General features: G+C 43.0%; 1 protein-coding gene across 1 annotated transcript; it reads left to right on the top strand.

Moving 5' to 3' along the window:
• Nucleotides 1-1,653: 1,653 nt before the first annotated feature.
• LOC111843506 (asc-type amino acid transporter 1-like) lies at nucleotides 1,654-12,918 on the top strand. The gene is made up of 11 exons (XM_023811147.2): nucleotides 1,654-1,850; nucleotides 3,675-3,879; nucleotides 4,135-4,286; nucleotides 6,222-6,347; nucleotides 7,116-7,269; nucleotides 9,019-9,142; nucleotides 9,597-9,700; nucleotides 9,793-9,889; nucleotides 10,025-10,174; nucleotides 10,270-10,447; nucleotides 11,017-12,918. Exons 1-11 carry the CDS (start codon nucleotides 1,676-1,678, stop codon nucleotides 11,124-11,126), a joined length of 1,575 nt encoding a protein of 524 aa, XP_023666915.1. The 5' UTR covers nucleotides 1,654-1,675; the 3' UTR covers nucleotides 11,127-12,918.
• Nucleotides 12,919-21,608: the final 8,690 nt, after the last annotated feature.

Genomic DNA, 21,608 nt, shown 5'->3' with positions numbered 1-21,608 from the left:
AGCTCCATTTCAACTTGTGGTTGAAGGACACAAATAAACTTACACTTTGGCATATGTGAAACCTGTAGATAATTTGTGAAATTAATTCATATGTCTGAAATCCATTATTTTCTAAGCAGGTGGCATATAGGCCATCGTCACACTCTAATGATACAGAACCCAACAACTAAATTTCAAGCTGTGGTTGAAATTCTAATCATGTTGTTTTCAAAACAGCGTTTCAGCATTTTCATTTTCATTTTCATGACCTAATGTCATACTCCCCCCTACAGGTGACACAGTGATTAGCACCATCACTTTTTAATACGTCCTCTATTTATCTTTGGTTTTTAACCTACTACCCTCCCCCCTTAATTTATGCATACTACGTTTTTTCACAATCACAATAGCAAACCAGGCTTTAATTAAACCGTACCAGTATATCAGTGTTTATGGCAAATAACATGTTGCATCTCCATGTCTCCAGTTTGTGTAGGTTTTGTTTGCAGATTTTCACGTGTCCTACAAAGACGCGCAGTTAGGTGAATCGGTGTCTCTAAACTCTTTCTTGTTTGTAGGCCTGCCTTTGCCTATATATGATGGTCTGACATCCTGTCGGGGTCTCCCCCTGCCTTGTGCCCTGTGATAGACTGGCATCCTGTCCGGGGTCTCCCCCTGCCTTGTGCCCTGTGATAGACTGGCATCCTGTCGGGGTCTCCCCCTGCCTTGTGCCCTGTGATTGACTGGCATCCTGTCCAGGGTCTCCCCCTGCCTTGTGCCCTGCGATTGACTGGCATCCTGTCTGGGGTCTCCCCCTGCCTTGTGCCCTGTGATTGACTGACATCCTGTCCAGGGTCTCCCCCTGCCTTGTGTTATTTCCCCCCCCTCCTGGTCAGTTGTTATTTCTACCTGCCTTCGTTAGACCCCTCGTGGTTCCCTGTGTTATTCTTTTATTTTCTTTTGAGTTCTGCTTCCAATAAAATCCCTTGTGTTTTGTAAGCCGCACCGCAGTAATGTATATTCCCTTCATATTCGAGGTTTCGGTTATTCGCGATTGTCCGTGAACAGTTAAACTGGGATATTTTGGAGTTTGCCGGCTGATAGCGGGAACTCGCGGATTCCACGTAAGCTAAATACGATACTGATGATGACTTCGATCACACACAATAATGTAATGTTACGAATATATAAATATCAGAAATACGTAATAGTACGTAATAGTCATAGTTAAACTTATAAACTTTTCAGTGCAGTTAATTTTGAATTAATAATGAGTCAAAAACGTTGTGCTCCCAGTGCGTACAGTATTAATTTTGCACATACAGGGGAATATTTTAGATGGTTTGTATATTACATAAAAATTCTTGATATGAAATGTCAATGTAATTTGACATGCAAAGTGTACAATACTGTTTGTTTGGAAGTTGGTAATTGACGTTTTATGTTATCGTTCAGGCTGATATGTGTTTAGCTTAGGGGTGTCCAAATATTATTCGCGAATTTTCACATTCACGGGGATCATTCGGGATTCAGCGCGGATCAGCGCGCGTCCAACAGGTGAGCGGCTTCGTGCCGCGGATGGTCTCCGGATCCCAGTCGTTAACATTCCGCGCGGAGCGGCCACCAAGCTCTGCGCATGCGCGTCCCATTCACCCTACATCCATTCAAATCGGGGTCCGTGATCGGGAATTCCTGGATGGTTACAGACATGGATGGAGGTAGGAGGATCAGGACTAACCCCGCGAAACTGGAGCCAGAGGCCCCTCAAATGATGATACTGAAAAATGGGAATAACAAACATAGCCATATTCCGGAGAGAGTGACACTTAAAAAGGAAATTGGATTACTCAGCGCGTGCGCTATTATAATAGGTAAGTTGGAGATGATCTTCTGATGATTATTATTCTGACACACGGAGTATGCTTTATTTGAGTTTCACGGTACTGTTCTGCGAAAATATAATTGTTAAAATTTAGGCTTCAAGTTGATGTGTTGGATTAACTTTCTGGAAGTACGTACGGCTATGCCGGTTTCGCGCTTTTGTGTACTGTTGACTGGTGAGAAGTGAGAGGGGAATTATTTGAAGTGAGAGGTGCATTAGCAATATGTAAAGATGTCACCAATGTTTAAAGATGATACAACATAATAACATCAACAATAATAATTATAATAATTGGCATGTGTGTATATAGTAATGCAAAAGATATATATCACATTAGAAATAACCAGTAGTTTTAAGTACAACATTAATTTCAAGTAGTAATAAATTGAGACCTAGTTCTAAAAGAGCTGTTCTGAGTTAAAAAAAAAAAGTTAACTGACAATCAGTCTCATTGGATGCTTTTTAAATTAGTAACACACGTTGGTAGTCATATGAACCTTGCGTGTCACCCGGCGCATCAGTGAAGAACAATGGGTTTTTACACTGTGTTTTGTCAAGCATATTTGAAAACATGTTCTATAACTTCATCTGTAGAGTTTTGCTCTGGAATACACAGAGCAAATTTGGGCTCCACTAGCATGATTTCTAGTAATGGCTAAATGGTTGGAGGATAGATTTGGATGATCTCAACCCACCTATAAAGAGAGCCCTTCAACACCTAAAGTCTTATACAAAAATCACATTTTCCTTCATGGATTCCACAGTGCAAATATGTACATCTTTTTCAACATAAATCAGTTTTTTTTCCTCCAAAATATTAACAGAAGTAAAATCAGACATTCAGAGTTAGGAAACATTAGCAGCAGAAAGAGAGACAGATCAACTGTTTCACTCCCTGAAAGCAGGACAGATTGATTGTATTACCTCCAGACAATGGGACAGATAGACTGTATCACTCCCAGAATGAGAAATAGATTAACAATGTCATTCCTAGAAAGAGGGACAGATAGACTGTATCACCCCAAGAAAGAAGAAGAGATTAACAATGTTATCCTAGAAAGAGGGACAGATTGACTGTATCACTCCCAGAATGAGGGACAGATTGATTGTAGTACTCTCAAAAAATGGGACACATATCACTCCCAGAATGATTAACAATCATTATTATTGATTAACAATGTCGTTACTAGAAAGAAGGACAGAACGACTGTCACTCCCAGAAACAGGGATAGATTGATTGTATTGCTCCCAGAAAATGGGACAGATAGACTGTATCTCTCCCAGAAAGAGGAAGAGATCAACATTGTCTTTCCCAGAAAGAGGGACAGATCAACTGTGTTATTCTTAGAAAGAGGGACAGCTTGACTGTATGACTCTTAGTAAGAGGGTCAGATCAAGAGTGTCACTCCCAGAAAGAGGGACCAATTGATTGTATTACTCCCAGAAAATGGGACAGATATCACTCTCAGAAAGACGAATAGATTAGCATTGTCATTCCCAGAATGAGGGACAGATTGACTGCATCATTCCCAGAAAAAGGAATAGACTGCCTGCATCACTCCAAGAAAGAGGGACAGACTGATTTTATGACATGCAAACGCGTTACACAGGAATCAGGTGCGACAGGAAACCAAGCTTGTGTTTCACTTTCTTTGTGCTTATTGATGATGGTGCATTTTGATAGTGAGATGCATCCATGTCCAAATATACCAAGGAAATACAGACACCAGCCTCACAAATGCATTGCAGTATATTTATCATTCTTAACGTATCATGTTTTTGCAGCTCAGCCCTGTATCTGCTCACCCCACAGGTAACATCATCGGCTCTGGCATCTTCATCTCCCCAAAAGGGGTCCTGGAACATGCCGGCTCCGTGGGCCTGGCGCTCCTGGTGTGGATGGCTGGCGGGGGCATCTCTGCCCTGGGGTCCCTCTGCTACGCCGAGCTTGGGGTCACCATTCCCAAGTCAGGTGGAGACTACTCCTATGTCACAGAGATATTCGGAGGCTTGGTGGGGTAGGTGGCCCATGGATTTTATAACTCTATGCATGTCCCAGCAGAAGCAGAATGCTGCTCAGTCATCTCCGCTTTCTATAGCGCAGTCTAAAACCTTTCTTGGTATTGTCTAAAAGTTGTAGTTTTAATGTAGTGAAATATAAATGTACAGTATTTGTGTCCTTTGGTGAGTGTGACCTCAAAAACAGCTCACCTGTGGACGTTGGGGGGAGGGGCACAGCTGCTTCTTTGACACTGATGCCCCCCCATCTCCAGGTTCCTCCTGCTGTGGAGTGCAGTCCTCATCATGTACCCCACCACCCTGGCGGTCATTGCCCTCACCTTCTCCAACTACGTCCTGCAGCCTGTGTTTCCCAACTGCATGCCGCCATACATGGCAACCCGCCTGCTGTCCACGGCCTGCCTGTGTGAGTGACTCCCGCCTGCTGTCCACGGCCTGCCTGTGTGAGTGACTCCCGCCTGCTGTCCACGGCCTGCCTGTGTGAGTGACTCCCGCCTGCTGTCCACGGCCTGCCTGTGTGAGTGACTCCCGCCTGCTGTCCACGGCCTGCCTGTGTGAGTGACTCCCGCCTGCTGTCCACGGCCTGCCTGTGTGAGTGACTCCCGCCTGCTGTGCACGGCCTGCCTGTGTGAGTGACTCCCGCCTGCTGTGCACGGCCTGCCTGTGTGAGTGACTCCCGCCTGCTGTCCACGGCCTGCCTGTGTGAGTGACTCCCGCCTGCTGTGCACGGCCTGCCTGTGTGAGTGACTCCCGCCTGCTGTGCACGGCCTGCCTGTGTGAGTGACTCCCGCCTGCTGTGCACGGCCTGCCTGTGTGAGTGACTCCCGCCTGCTGTGCACGGCCTGCCTGTGTGAGTTACTCCTGCTGCTTCTTCAGGAACCCAGCGGAGACTTTCTTTCTGAGCGGATACTCTCTGTCTTTCTTCTCGTTTAGAATTTATATGCCTCCGTCTTTAATGTCCTTTCCTGAAAATAATGTCTATTGTTCCAGTTCTTTGTAATGATTTCCTCAGTATCTGAAACTGGAGTGTGACAGGTGCTTATATCAGTCAGCGACTAATGGTAACAAACTGACCACTTCCTGATGTGCCCTGGCATATATAAGAGTCCTTTGTCAGGCTGTGTGTCTGGACAGCGAGGCCTGCCTAGAGGGATCGATCAGAGCTGTCCTTATCTGCCCTCTGCCCGCATGCTCCTCCTCATGAGGTCCAGAAGCCCGGCAGCGTTTGAAGGCCTCCAATGAAGTTCGTGCTGTCACCTGACACATCACACAGTTTGCATCAGCCTACATAATGGTGCCAGCCTTTGTGCAGGGTGCACCATGTGCATTGTGTATTGTTTGAGGGTGGGAGGATTCCCTCTGCTCCTCTACTATCAGTTGAATGGATGGATGGTCCCACTTGTTTTGAGGAAACACTGACACTGATAGAATTTCTCCTTGCCAAGGTAGTTACAGAAGGGAGTATAATCATGTATTTATTACAGAAAATAACAAACAACACAGACAACTGTGCTGCCCTTTTTGCCTTTTCCAATCCGGGACCCAGTCCATTCACCTGTCCATCTTGTAGCTGCTTATTCTGGTCGTAGTTGCGGGACCCTGGAGCCCATCACAGGCCCCACAGGGCACTAAGCCGGTTGTCCTTCACCCAGGGCGGGATGCATTTACAGCATCATCTATCTCAGTATTTCTCGGCCACTGGTCTGCAGCCCAGTAGTGTGGCTATGAGCAGCCTTTAGCTGGCTGTGTTCCATGGTGCTGTGGCAGGGAAACATGGCTCGGTCCGGAATGGGCCACCACACAGACACGAACTGAATGGCTGCCCAGGAAACTTCCCCATTCAGCAAAATTTATCGAGGGGATTGGGCTGGGTGACACTCAAGCCTTCAGACTCTCAGAAAGAAATCTTATGGCAAATCTATGTTATTCCATTACAAACCTATAATTACAAGCATTTGGGTAGTTTGCAAACCCTACAGACTGTATACAAGGTAGTAAAACTGTTACATCCATGTAAATGCATGTGTATGTGTGCACAGACTTGTGGAGGCCATCTGGTTATACAAGAGGTACTTGTTATTACTCAAGGTGATTCATCGTGATTACTCCAAATGATTAGTCACAATCACTCCATGTGATTAGTCGCGACTATTCCAGGTGATTACTTGTGATTAATTGCAGTTACTCCAGTCAATTATTTCAGGTGATTACATGGTTTTACTCCAGGTGACCCCCATGATTCAGGTGGATGCGAGGGGCCAGTTTTTGAAGTGCAGGGTGATTTTTAGAGTGTCTCTGACAACACTTGCTGCCACCGTCTGCCATTTTCTCCTGTGCCCAGTGCTCCTGACCTGGGTGAACTGCTCCAGTGTGCGCTGGGCCACCAGGATCCAGGATGTCTTCACGGTGGGGAAGCTGCTGGCACTGGGACTCATCATTGTGGTGGGATTGGTGCAGATACTCCAAGGTCAGTCCCACAAACATGATATCAAGCATATCAGAATCCTCTGTGATAGCTATCCAGTACATCATAGCGCCCAGCGACCGATTAGTGCATAGGCTATCCTAACCTGGGGCAATGGCTAACATTAGGGCCCACCCTGTCTCGGGAACGATGGAAGTTAGTTAAATCGGCAATACTTGAGTAAGCAACACCAGAGAAGTTAATCTGCACTAATAGTGTTGCATAGAGAATTGTTCCTAAATGCAAGAATCTACCAAGATCTAACCATCATTAGGGGTCAAAGAGAGGTCAAAATGGACAGTCTGCTTTATCTTTTTAACTTCCACCTTTCTCCCATTACATTGACATCATGGGGGCAACAAGCTTTTGAAACTAAAACAACAAAGGTGCCTCAAACACAACTTGCTAATGAACTTAGCGTTACGTATGTGGTCAATGATAATGGCAAACAGCTATAATTTGGTGGGCTGAACAAGAACAGTGCTGCTTTACAGGGTTTACACACAATGTGAAGATACAAAGTTTTCCTTGACCTCAGCACTGATGGCAGAGTAGAATGATATTTAAATTTCCATGGTAAAAATAAGCCAAAGCAGGGCTATCAAAGGGTGTGGCTGAAGACTGAATTTGTTTGCTTTCTTTGAGCTGTGAATTTGTTTGCTTACTTTGAGCGAGTTCTTTGAGTTCTTCTGTGTCGCTTGGGGTTGACCAGAGAAGGGCAAAGGTGAAAGGTCATGGCAGGTGGCCACGCATTGTGCTGCTCCCTCTCAGGCCACTACGAGGGACTGCGACCACAGGTGGCATTCGAGTTCTCCAGGACACCGTCTGTGGGCCAGGTGGCGCTGGCCTTCCTGCAGGCCTCCTTCGCCTTCAGTGGCTGGAACTTCCTGAACTATGTGACCGAGGAAGTGGTGGATCCCCGCCGGTGAGAGGCCCACCCCTGGGCCGCCCCTGCCACACCCAGTTTAGCACTGTTTCTGTTCGCAGTGTAAAACAGGCCGCCCCTGCCTCACCCAGTTTAGCACTGTTTCTGTTCGCAGTGTAAAACAGGCCGCCCCTGCCACACCCAGTTTAGCACTGTTTCTGTTCGCAGTGTAAAACAGGCCGCCCCTGCCTCACCCAGTTTAGCACTGTTTCTGTTCGCAGTGTAAAACAGGCCGCCCCTGCCACACCCAGTTTAGCACTGTTTCTGTTCGCAGTGTAAAACAGGCCGCCCCTGCCACACCCAGTTTAGCACTGTTTCTGTTCGCAGTGTAAAACAGGCCGCCCCTGCCACACCCAGTTTAGCACTGTTTCTGTTCGCAGTGTAAAACAGGCCGCCCCTGCCACACCCAGTCTAGCACTGTTTCTGTTCGCAGTGTAAAACAGGCCGCCCCTGCCACACCCAGTTTAGCACTGTTTCTGTTCGCAGTGTAAAACAGGCCGCCCGTGCCACACCCAGTTTAGCACTGTTTCTGTTCGCAGTGTAAAACAGGCCGCCCCTGCCACACCCAGTCTAGCACTGTTTCTGTTCGCAGTGTAAAACAGGCCACTCATACAATCTGGAGTATAGCTTCTTTGTTAAGACAAACTGCTTCTCTGACAAACAAAGGATTCCTAATGGCACTTCTCCACTGGTATACAGGAACCACGGCCAGATCTAGAAGTGGGTAGGAGTGGTCAATGCCCACCCAAATATCTGCTCTCCAATTGGTCACCTTTAGCCCGCGCCATCTGAATCTGCCAGTCACATTTATATAATTTGTCCCATCAGATATTTTTCTGTGGAGCATTTGTAGTCCCCTGTGAAAGAGGATGAGGAATGTTACCTTATTCATATTAAAGCTCCTTCTTCCTATCGTGAGTTGCTGTAGTTTGCTGTAATGTTGTATTGAATAAGGACCTTTGCTAGTAGTGGTTTAGTTAACTCTAAGATAGTTAGTTAGCTAGCTAACATTAATGTCGGCAAGGGAACTCACTAGAACAGTACAGTGAAACCCCCCTATCCACTGATCTGGTAACTGCGGGCTCACTGTAATTTATAAATTAAACTTTATCATAGGTATGTAAGAATTCAAAAAACAAGTAATTTAAAGTGTACACTGCTATCCACGGTTTCGGGTCTCAGCGGTAGGTCTTGGACTGTATCCCCCGTGGAAATGGGCGCACTGCTGTATTTAACATTTGCCAGCTTGCTAACGTTGATATCAGTGCAGGGCTGCCAACTCTGGTCAGCTGACGGGAGTGAGATATTCAATTTGAGACAAGTCTGCACACACATGTACACTAGCGTGGGGTGAAAAAATCTAAATTTCCAATAGTGCGGATAAGTTGTCACTGGACCTCGTTATTAAACGCGCAAAATATCTTTGAAATAGGTTGATATTTTCAGGTTCCGCAGTGCGATCGAAGTTTTCACCCGTCATGTCACAGCGGGTATGGCTTGGGTACGGCTCGCATAATTGACAATGGAAAACCTTCAGTTCGCATTACGACTCGGGTATGGGCCGGTTCTTCTTGGCAGTGGAAAAGCGCCATAAGTTCATCTGTGTAAACTCTGCTTACAGTTAACCTTCTGGTTTCAGCGTAGGTTGGTCAGCTGTCACCACACTTTGCCCTTTGAAGCATAACTTCCACAGGATTTTTAGGACAACATGAGGCCATTTTGACTTCCAGCCTCTCACTCTTTTATCAGGAATCTACCTCGTGCCATTTACATCTCCATTCCACTGGTGACTTTTGTATACACCCTCACCAACATCGCCTACTTCTCCTCCATGTCCCCAGAAGAGCTGCTGGCCTCCAACGCCGTGGCTGTGGTGAGACGTAGAGGCTGCTTTGTTCCTCCGCTTTGTGTGAACATATCATAATCATCAAGGGAGCTGCAATGTTCTTATGTTCTAGTTGTGTTTTGTAAATGTGCAAGTTTCTTAACATTAAATATATTTAAGTAAAATATATACAGTTCTCCGCCTTTATCCGTGGGTGAGACGTTCCAATACCTACCACAGAGGGCAGAAATGGCAGATAATAATGAATCATCCACAGACCCCATATATGCATGATAAATTACATTACCAACATTAAGTATAGGAATAATAAAGTGTATTGTGCATTATTATACAGCACTGTACAGTACTGCACTCTCTCAAATGAAACGGAATGAATAGTTTTAGCTTAATTCTCAAGAGATGATATAGATTAAAAAAATATCCTGTATCAAGGGATTTTTGAGCAATGAAAATCAAGCTGTGTTTGCGTGGTGTCCTGCAGACCTTCGGAGAGAAGCTCCTGGGGATGTTCTCCTCCATAATTCCCATCTCCGTGGCCATGTCCACCTTCGGGGGAATCAATGGGTACCTCTTCACCTCCTCCAGGTGAAGCCGTTCTCACGGGAGCTGATCCCACATGACACTGAGGAGCTCAGCTCACAGTGTGCAGATTTATCCCCGGATCTCTGCTCTTCCAGGCTCTGCTTCTCAGGGGCCAGGGAGGGCCACCTTCCCAGTCTGCTGGCCATGATTCATTTCAGGAGCTGCTCCCCCATACCTGCCCTGCTGGTCTGTGTAAGTCAGTCTCTCCACTTCCTCTTCCTAAACATGGTCAGGCACTTCGGTAATGTCCATTTGGGATGAAATAGAGACTCTGCTCATTCAGACTGATGTCCAGGTTTCGAAGGCATTTCTCCTTAATTTTGACAGTGTACGGCCACCATTGTGATCCTTTGCATTGGAGAGACACACAACCTGATCAATTATGTATCCTTCATCAACTACCTCTCCTACGGGGTCACCGTGGCCGGTCTGCTTTACTACCGCTGGAAGAAACCAAAGCTTCTGCGTCCCATCAAGGTGTCGCCTGCTGTCCCTCTCACCACGTCACCCGGGCCTGTGCGTCTGACTTAGGACTGTGAAACCTGTTGCGCCTCCTGTCCTGTCCCCCTCAGGTGAACCTGCTGGTGCCCCTGGGCTACCTGCTCTTCTGGGCATTCCTGCTGGTGTTCAGCCTGTACTCAGAGCCCATCGTCTGCGGTGTGGGCCTGCTTATAATGCTCACCGGCGTGCCCGTCTACTTCCTGGGCGTGCACTGGAAGGACAAGCCAGACTGTGTCTACAGCTTCATTGGTAAATCCCACAGAGATAATGGCCAGCCCAAATATTTATTCCAAAAGCCTCTGCACCATTAACACCAGTAACAACGACAGCCATCATACTGGAAGCCAGTCTATCACCAACAAGCACTCAGAGGGCCTAAATGTTACTACTGATATGATTTTCAATATAATCTAATGGATAATAGGCAGTCTTTGGGGTAAGAATGTCTGACTTATTGACAACTCGCACTTTTGAACAGACTGACATAAGGCCAATTATACAAAAAAATTCTGGTTAAATACAATGGTTTGTGATAACGGACGCACACTCATGAAAACATTGCATGGATTCAGTGGTTTGTCAGCTTGAGGTACAGTACAGTACCGTCGGTAGTTACTTTTATTACTTTTATAATTGCTGTATTATTATTGTTTCTGCTTGCCTACAAATTTGACTTAGATGCTTCGTCAATGACTGAAAATAATAAAAATATATAGTTAATAACAAGAATACATTTTTATAAACTGATTTAAAAATCTGAGAATCAATGCTGCTGGTTGAGATGAATGAAGGGGGCTCCTGGATTTCCTTCTTTTCAGAGGCAGTGACCTATGTGGGACAGAAGTTATGCTTCGTGGTGTTTCCGCAGATGGACCCAGCCGAGGGCCCGCGCCCCACAGAATGGACATCCGAGAAATCCGAGTCGTGAGCGGCGCGTCCACCCCCCGCTTTCCTCTTATCTAATTCATCTACTCCGTCCCACTAAAGTCTGGCTCCATTGAAGAACCGAAGCTGGGAAACAGCTGCCAGAGGTCACATCGTTTTGTCATTTTTTTGGCGTCTTTTACCCATAAACAACAGCCACATAATTCTGATTAAATTTCCTGTTTCCCACTAAGGGACTGTTACTTCAGATATTGGCAAGATATCTCTGAATTTATCTAAGAATTATCTTACTTTGCTTTACAAGAAAAATGCGACTTTAAATTCATGAATTCGAGGATCTCTTAAGTAACATATAGTAAGCTTGTGTTGTCTAAGGTCACCATGAGGTTTGTGGTTTGCTTCCTGGTGGGTCTTCATCAGCGAGAGGAAGCACAGTGCCCCCCTGTGGCCATGACTGAAGCATCTTTTATGCAAAGTGAAGTTTAAAGACCAACCTACATCTGAGTCATTCAGAGAGTCATACACAGACTCGTGTGCTTGCAGTACTGTGTACTGTTTACTTGTACATCTGCTGAGGGGTTAAGAAACTCAGTTAAACTCTGTCCTTACACCAGCCTTGTATTGTTATATAAGAAAAAGAAAACAAAGTATTCATCATGAACATAAGAACATAAGAAATTTACTAACGAGAGGGGACCATTCGGCCCATCAAGCTCGTTTGGGGAGAACTTAACTAATAGCTCAGAGTTGTTAAAATCTTATCTAGCTCTGATTTAAAGGAATCCAGGGTTTTAGCTTCCGCTACACTAGCAGGAAGACTGTTCCATATTCTAACTACACGCTGTGTAAAGAAGTGCTTCCTCAAATTTGTTTTAAAATGTTCTCCCGCTAATTTTTTAAATACTCTCTAGTATTTAAACTAATATTGAAGTAGCCATTTGGTTGAACAGCATCCAGACCCGTTAGAATCTTATAGACCTGGATCATGTCCCCCCTTAGTCTCCTTTGCTCAAGGCTAAACAGATTCAGCTCAGCTAACCTCTCGTCATAAGACATGAAACATTTTAATCAGTTGCCAGGCATTTGAGAACAGTGCAAAACGTGTAACATGGCAAGTAAAACCCAGTGTGGCATCTGCTGGTGCCCCATAAGCAGAGGGCAGAGGTGGAGAGTTCAGGTCCAGAGAGTACAAATCCAGACCAAAATTTTGTTGCAACCAACCAGTTGAGTACTGAGACTTTGACTCTTTATGCTCAACTGGTTGGTTGAAACAAAATCTTGGTCTGGATTTGTGCTCTCTGGACCTGAACTCTCCACCTCTGGCAGAGGGAGAGGGAGCCTGGCTCAGCAGACCTCACAGCTCTGCTGAGATTTACCTTTGCTTTTGAGGAGAATTGATTTAATGTAGTTTACTGCTCACTTAAAATCATGCTGGTGACAAAAACATAACCAAAAGATCAATGTCAAACTGATGATTTGCAGTGCTAAATTGCAGTGCTAAATTGCAGTGCTACAATGAAGGACTAATGGGATTATTCCTCAACAGAAAATGCTGAACGTGGGCTGAGATCTCGCTACGCCTGCACAGGGATCTGTGTATGTTATAGGGAGCAGAGAGATCCCTCTCCACAGACAGACGCTCGCTAAACACTCAGCCTAACCCAGGTCCTTTGCAACTTCCTAGCCGATGTACAGTTCTGAAGAGACAGATACTATAAATTATTTGTAAAGCATCAGATATTTACAGCGATTTGCAATGACTTATGTGTGTGGTGTATTTTTTGTAAAGAAAAAAGATAAGAATAATTGCATAATAAATTAATATTGAAAAACAACTAGATCAAATCTGATATGTCTTTTACTGCAAATGTTAAACCTCATTAGATGGACAATTGACCATCTGCTCTGTCTTCAGATTCAATGAGAGGAGAGCAATTCAGCGGAATGTAAACAGCCCACGTATGCAGCAGCATATGAGTTCAAGCTCTTGCTCTTTGCCATTCCAAGTCATCGTCATAATGATTCCGAAAGTCTGCAGGCTGAATCCAGCTGTTCTAAAATACCCTCAGGACAGTTTTCAGTTCATTACCTTTTTGACTTGTGACGGCTTTATGGACTGTAGGTAGAAATTCGGCAGATAATCCTCTAATAGGCCAATTGACATGCAGCACTCATTAAAATCTCAGTTATAAGTGTGCGATGTGTAGACAGACATGACAGCCAGCACAGAAAGGCTGAGGAAGAGCTTCTTTCCCCAGGAAATACGGATCCTTAATGGGGATGGTGTCTCTGTCTCTCTGTCTCTCTCTCTATCTGTCTTTGTCTCTCTCTCTCTCTCTCTCTCTCTCTCTCTATATATATATATATATATATATATATAAATGCTCATGTAAATATTTATTGCTGAACTCTTCCACTACCTTCACTGACTTGCTCGTCGATTCTGCACGCCATAGATATTTTAATATCTGTAGTACATGATGTTGTCTCTGTCTTGTCTCTCAGGCTTTTGCCCCCCTTGTTTTCCCATAGACTGGCTCTAGGCAGCCGTGCATTTCACTGCACACTGTACTCAGTATCATTCTATATGTGATGAAAAAAACTTTGAAACCCAAAAGATCAAGAAAAAAAACTACAAAATGACCTGATGTTTTTCCCTGGGAGGTACTTCCTGGCTCTTTTTTTAGCCCCTACTCCAGTGTAGGTACATTTTGTTCGACCAGGAACTACTGAGACGGGTTTATAGCGATAAACTTCGCTGTGCACAAGTACCACGCCAACTTGGAAGTTATGTGTAAGTGCGGAGAGACAGAAGCAGCGGAACAAGAATCGAGACGTATCTCAAGTACATTAAACAAGCTGAAGCTGAATAAATACAGCTGCAGGACCAAAACTAAAATATAACATATGGCTCGTGCTCAGTGCCAATGGTCTGCAACCTCAAGAAGAAAAAGTGTGAAAAAGTGAGAGCAAGTACAGCCTCCATCATTAAAGAACTCCTGCTCATCTTGGACATGATGCAATATCATGCTAAATTCACACCAAAACCATGTAGGGTAAAAATATACAGTACGGTGCAAAAGTCATAGGCAAAATCATGTTTAAAGTAATTTATCTGGGTAAGTAAGTGTATATTTGCTCAGCAAAAACACAACATTTAAACATATGCAAAGTAACAGGAATAATAAAAACCACCAAGGATTTCTTCTCTGTTCTGCAAGGTTCCTGATATCTTGTTGGGTGGCTAGTTGGACACTGTATCAGATCCCAAAACTCAGCTCAGGGGCAGCTCAAAGCTTGATTAGCCATTTGAGGTGTGCTAGTGATCAACTCAAATGTGTGACTGTATTAGATGATTGCTGCAAATACTCGGGTGACTTTAGCTGAGGATTTGAAATAGCTAAGCTGACGCGCTTTGGCAGCCACATCGTCTTAATCTTACACGACGATGAAGTTGAGTTAAACCTCATTTTCTTTGACTGTCTAAGACATTTGCACAGTACTGTATATGATATAAGTGCCAAAATCATAGGGAAGTGTAAGAGGATATTGATGTTTGTGGTTACTTGCTGACAAAGCAATTTCTATTGTCGTCCAATTCGTCTGCCTTATGACACTGATCGACAGCACCAAATATCAATGTTTTTTCATATTTAATGACTCTGCAAACTAATGTGAAGCAGATCTTTGTTTTGTTGCTGGTTTCTTATGAACAAAACTGAATTAATGAGTGAAGAAGCGAACTTCCCCCCCCTGCATGCTGATGTCATTGGGTGAGGAAGTTTGCAGGTAAATTCAGCTTAACTTCAGTTCAGTCTGCGATTTGCAGACCTGAAATTAGCAAACAGCTTGGAGAAGCAGAGAAATCAGGATGCGTGGCGGATTAACGAAAGGCACTGCTGAGATTTAACCCCAAGTCACCCAGTTTATTAAACAGGAATTTTAGCTAAATAATCCTCACTGCCACAAAGCAGGAGGCAAAAGTCCCAGAATTACAAAGATTATCCTAAACAAATGATCTGCATTCTGACATTTTTAAAAATATAAATATAAGGCTAATATAAATGGTTTGATTTTATAAAGATTTTTACCAATCAAGTACATTTGCATATAAAATTGCATGTAAGCATTATTGCAAAACAAAAGGATTAAACACACCCGCACAGCAAGCCAAACTGGAGTTTTGCTAAAATTGGCTGCACATCTATTTCTAAGAAAAACACCATTTGTGTCTGAAAGCCAGGTCTTTGTTATGTGTACTAAATTAGCATTTTCACTTTAGAAACACTTTCCCTGGCTATTATGGGAGTTTTCATGAGTGAGTTTTTCCTTGCCGCTGTCGCCTCTGGATTGGTCTCTGGGGGTTTTGGGCAGGGACATTGTAATATTGTGAAAATGCACTATACAAAATAAAATGAAATTGAATTATCTCTGTCTTTCTTACATTTGCTGCTCCACTAGCACAGAACCCCCATGTTTCGCCATGTGGGTGGTGGGCCCACCAGGGGGCGACATGCACCCATTCAGAGCCTTGCCAGGTTATGTGGGTGGTCTGCCTACCTGGCACTCTCCAGCAAACACCACATCCAGTCCTGCCAGGCCTAGTCTGGCCAGGGTGCTCTGAATTTTGTTTGTACGTTTCATGGAGGTCTTTTTCTGGCAAAGAAGAATGAACCCCCCCACCCACCCCCACAATGCCATGGTCACAATTTTCTGATGAACCCACCATCCATCCATCAATCTTCCAACTGTTTATCCAGTACAGGGTTAGGAGGTTAAACAATAATAATGTACATAAATATTTATTTCAATGTAGAAAAAAAAATGACTGGGATACAATTAATTTGTTGATCATTTATTCCTTTATTTACTCATTCACTAATTAGCATCTCTGCAGATATATTCATCATGAAGAGCTGCTTTTAAGCTGCATGCCCATGCACATCATTATATCGCCTAAGGGTTTGTGCCTCACACTTAATTTTTCTTCTTTGAGCATCATCCTTCTCCGAGCTTCTGGTGTTCAGATGTTCATTTGCATTAATATCTCCATCTTTATGTTAATGTACATAAGGCAGCAGCGGGGGCCTGGCGCCCAACTGATCCGCTGATCATATCCCAGATTAAATTGTTTGTCTTATTACCACATACTTATTTAGCGGGAAAAAAAATCAACATACAGCTTCATGCTAAGAAACAATAAACAATTGTTTGGAATGGAATTATAGGTAATGAACACAATCATACATACTGTATGGGTTTCAATGCATTGAGGAGAAATGTTCTTCTTCAGTCAATGCTTCAGAGCAATGTTTTTGAAACCCCAAAAACTTCAGCTTTACACATGATTTTACAGATCTACATTAGATTTATAACAGAACAGCAGAACAGACCCATATTTTTGTTTCAGTTCCCCCAAAACAATAGTATTCTAACTCCATTTAGCAATTTCATCCCCTATTTATTTTGTGCTGAATCCTAAAATTGCCCTTGGCAAGCATTAAGTATGTACTTGTCCCTTTGGATATGCTTTGCATCAGTCTCTGATGGTTCAAGTCGCAATGAAAAGACTGCTAAGGAGTCAGACAGTCCCTGGATCAGACACTAGATGGTGCAGGCAGCACACGTCAATGCGACAAATGATTGCATTGCATCACCAAATTAGCACTTTATCTGGAGTGCTGAGGGCAGGGCTCTTCAAACCTGAACCTCGATTCCAAATCCAGGCCTTGTTTTCAGTTCTCCCAGGTAGTTAGTTTAATAATTACTGATTCTGATTGGTCAGAGGCTTCACACCTGGCTCACAGGTAAAGAAAGGCTGGAAAATCAGCAGTACTCGGACCTCGAGGACCGTGATTTGAATAGCCCTGGGTTAGACATTATTTCATTCTAGCATTAAAGAGTCACACTGATGGTCTCTTATATAGAGAAGTCATTTGTATAATATGACTTATGTAAAGTAGCAAATTAAGAGCCACATTCTTTACACATTCCCTAACATGCATATTATATATGATAGAAAATGTTAAAACAGATACATGAAGCATATATGAAAAATGAGATGGAATATTTCAACATTAGACACTGTGTTTCAGCACACTAGCTGCATTCGCAACAGAAAGGATGCTGAAATGCTTTGGTCTGTGATTCCACCTGTAGCTGCTCCACATCCCTAAGCCTAACCCTCACCCCTAACCCAACCACCACTACCAGCCGCACAATTTAAAGTGACTGAGGACCACATCCACTGAACACCAACCTGCTTAAAAGCAATGCCATTCCAGCCAACATTTAGGTTTCAAAATACGGGAGTATTTTCCAAAGGTGTGGTGGATATGTAAATAAATAAGGATAAGGAAATACCCCAAAACCTAACCCTAAAGCCTAACCCTAAACTCTCACTCCACACTCCAAAGCCAGGCATCTCAGATCCGTGTTCCTGGGCGGATTCTGGCAAGTGTACAATGAGGGATTGCCCTCATGGGGGCAGCAGGGGCTCCTCTCAACTGTACATCTGAACAGGCTCCGATTTCACCCAGGGTGCCAAGTGTGCTGGAAGCACCACTGGCCATCTTCATCTTCATCTAATGCTTCAACAGATCCAGATTATTACACCATCAGCAAACCCTTAATCTTACTGGGATCGCTTCTGCAGTCTCCCACAATCTCATTTCCTATGCTATTTATTTATTAACTCCTTCCTAATTAAATGCGTGCTATTTGAAATGGCAAAGAATACAGAGCAGAAACGAATTTCACAACAGCCACTTCTCAACTTCATTGAAGGCTGATTTCTGGCTCCAGCACCAGGACCAGAAGCAGCCACATTTGTGCCGGAACCAAGAAGGAAAAATGTTACTTTTAATGATGCAGAAAAATCACCTTACTATAACCTGGATATTATTGCTTTATCAGCATAAATACAGTGATTGCCAATTATTTTACAATTAAACTGCAGGGATAGAAAATCTGATAATAATTAATACAGAAATGAAAAGTAGAACAATATGAACACAAGTAATTAATTTGGCAGTCGATTCCCCTGTTTGCAAAAGTCTAGAATGAATAAGAGCTGTCAGGACTGGATGTGTGCTTTTCGCAACAAATTCCTGCAGGCTCGTTTTTGCAATGTGGGTACTTCTTTAAGTTAGGGAATCATATGAGTCAACACGTTTTAGTTTAAAAACAATGAAAAGAACAAGAATGAAGCCGCAAACCAGACAGGACATAATTACTTGTAATTCTCTCCTATAAGGCAAAATCCCTGCCGATCCCGGAGATCTGCAGCCACAGCCCAGCTGCTGCTCACAGACAGAGTTGTAATAATACCACGGTATTTACCGCACCAGACAACACTGCATGAATCATATTCACACTCACAGGTGTTTTTATTTTCATCAAGTGTAATTTTGTAAATGAAAGCAACGTAACAATAGTGATAGTTTAAAATATTAAAATTTAACGTGTTTCAATTCGCAAATTAATCCAGTGAAAAGCTTTTCCACCTGTTTCCTGGATTGTGCTCAAAAGAAATATTCAAAACAAAGAAAAACAAAATAGTATAAGGTCAGAACCAATAAGATGGGGAGGCAGAGTGGTTAGTGCTGCTGTCTGACACCTGTGGGATAGGGTTTGAGTCTCCGCCATGGAGTTTGTTCTCCCTGTGTTCTCAAGGTGTTTCCTCTAGATATTTTGGTCACCCCCTGCACGCTGAGGCTCCAGAACCCCTACAGCCCTGAATATGACAAGTGGGTACAGAAAGTGGATGGATGGATAAATAAGATTCATGTAACAATAACAAAAGTGAACATCTGGTGTAAGTGTGTTTCCATCCAGCAATACTGAGTTCATGCTGTCCACTTCCAATCCACCTTCTCTTGTTATATGTTTTGAATGACTATGGTGAAAAGCATGCAAATGTGTTTTACTTTACCAATTTGGAATCAGGAAGGTACTACACATGCTGTCCTCACTGATTAACATTTACTATTTGCCCAGTGCAAACATTATATAGAAATGTAATGAGATTCCCTAATTCATATTTGAGTGGAGCTCAAAGGCTCCACTCAAATCAGTAAAGTGCAACTTGCTGTTGCTATGCTTTTTATCTATCTATCTATCTATCTATCTATCTATCTATCTATCTATCTATCTATCCAGCAAGAGTTAACACTATTCCATGTTCCTCGGCCTTTCATAAATACAGTTTTTACATCCAGCAGTTATACCAAGATGCATGGCTTTAATCTGCAAAGACTGATCTTCAGCACATTAAATGAGGGAAATTGTGCACTAGTTTGCTCATTCTACAGGATCTCCTTTCTTTAGTATTTCATATATTTCATGGATTTCATTATTGCTGATTACAGATGCTGACATCAGGGGCTCTTTCCAAGTTCTGCCCAAAATTTCAGACACTGGAGCTCTGTGGGAAATAACGGAACACTCCCCCTTCATCCTGAAGCAAGAGGTTTTACTCAGTTCTGTGTAGAATGGAGCTTTTCTGGTGGCTGATGTCACACAATGTCTCCATGGACAAAGTCCATTTACAGTTTTTCTCAGTTGCTTTTGTAACCACCACGCCTGCGCGTGAGCGTGGCGCTGTCACGTGAATAGTACTTGTCTCACTCCTGTGATGGGAAATAAGACGACACTTCAGTTTTCGTGGCAAATGGCTTTCAGCGTATTTTATTCTGCGTCTAGCCATTGCCCGTCTCCCAATCCCACCACTCTTGGAGCGCCACCTACAGGCCTGGAGATGAACTAACCAAGACTATTTCAGTACATTGTGTACTGTGTTAGATTGAGAAGATAATAATGAAAATAACTGTATTAGACCAACTTTCCTTTTAAACAGAAATTTGCTGAGATTTTAGTGAAAAAGCAGAATGAAATAAATTCAGTATGACTCTCAGTGATGAATGTGATGAACTGTTTTGATGAATTGTCAAGGTCAGATGAGAAATGTTCATTTGTGTGGGACACTGTGTTACTGTTTTGAGACCTGCATTAAGAGTGGTGAGAATGGTGCTTCTGATGAAGAAATTGCATGTAAGCGACTGGGAAAAACTGTAAATCAGATAAATGCCTCAAGGCATGGGGACCACAGCTATACCCAAATCTGACCCACTGTTATTGAAAGGCGCTCAGCCCTTGTAGCTAATATTACAATAGCAAGGATAATATTTATCGCTCTACCTTTACAGGACTGCAGTTGTTTTTAAACAGCCCCTTTCACTAACTTGGAGCAAAAGTGTTCCATGTTACTTCAGGATAAAACAAAGCAGTACCTTGGCTGTCTGTAATTTGCACATTCCCAGAATACCTCATGCCTTTCAGTGCTTGGTATTATTATGGCGATTGAGGTTGCTGCATGATTTATGCACAATTTGCTCCATTTTCTCCATTACTGAGCTGGCAGTGAGACAGTAATCCCAGAGCTCAGGGAGCTGACCGTGACTCAGTGTTTTACAGCCTTAGCGTAGAGGCGGAGTTGTGTTCATATTATTGGGCAGGTTGGGGCTGGATGAGGAAATGTGGCCATATTGACTTACATCACAGCTCTGCACAAGTTGCTCTGATAAGTGAGGCTGGACTTTATCCCTTCTTGAAGAAAGCCAAATGATTTCTTTTGGCAAAACCTAAATAATAAGGCAAATTATAACTATATAGGCAGTCCCCAGGTTAAGAATGAGAACCATTCCCTAACTCTGTCTTTAAGTCAAATTTGTAGGTAAGTTTGAAAACTAATAATGCAGTACATAATAATACAGCGGAATGCTTATAGTGATCACGTCTGTCTGGGTGAAATTAATCACTGTAAGCGGATGATCATTATAATCAGTTTTTTTCTTCTTCTTTATCTCTCAGGCAGATTACCATCTAATTGACATTTGTATATTATTGCATGCATATATGGTCATAAAACGGACAGCATCGCTATTTACTGTATTTTATTAACTGTAAGTTCAAAATACAGTACAGCTGTTTCAAATACCATTCGAATTACAGTACTGGACAAATTAAATTGCACTTAATTGCATAATTCAACCACAAAACAACACAACACAGTACTGTAAATACAATAAAGCTTATCGTAGTTTTGCTACTGCATCTCATTGGCTCGTTTTTGGCAGTTTATCATAAACTTTGAGTTTATATTTGTAATTGACAGAAAATGACTTTCTTTTTCCCGTCATGTTTTCTATGCACGCAGCATTAGCCTCAGGTAGTTAGCAGAAGCAGATGGGCTACTGCAAAGCAAAGTAGGCAAGTCAAAAAAAGAATTTTTTTCCATAGTATAAAAGTATAAAAAGAACCAAAATGAACACTGTAAGCGGACTTTTTGATTATTATAATTATTTAAACATTATTTGTACAGAAATGATTCTATCCCCAGCTTTTTGATCCATATAAGCAGTTGATCACTAAAAGCAGTTTCCACTGTAATTATACAGGAATAATAAAAGTAACTACGTGCAGTACTGTACCTTGAGCCAATGAACCACTGACACTGTGCAATGTG

The sequence above is a fragment of the Paramormyrops kingsleyae genome, chromosome 13 (assembly GCF_048594095.1).
Source record: "Paramormyrops kingsleyae isolate MSU_618 chromosome 13, PKINGS_0.4, whole genome shotgun sequence".
In the NCBI taxonomy this organism is placed as follows: domain Eukaryota; kingdom Metazoa; phylum Chordata; class Actinopteri; order Osteoglossiformes; family Mormyridae; genus Paramormyrops; species Paramormyrops kingsleyae.
The sequence above is the reverse complement of the archived record's forward strand: the minus strand, read 5'-3'. Positions and strand labels throughout refer to the sequence as shown.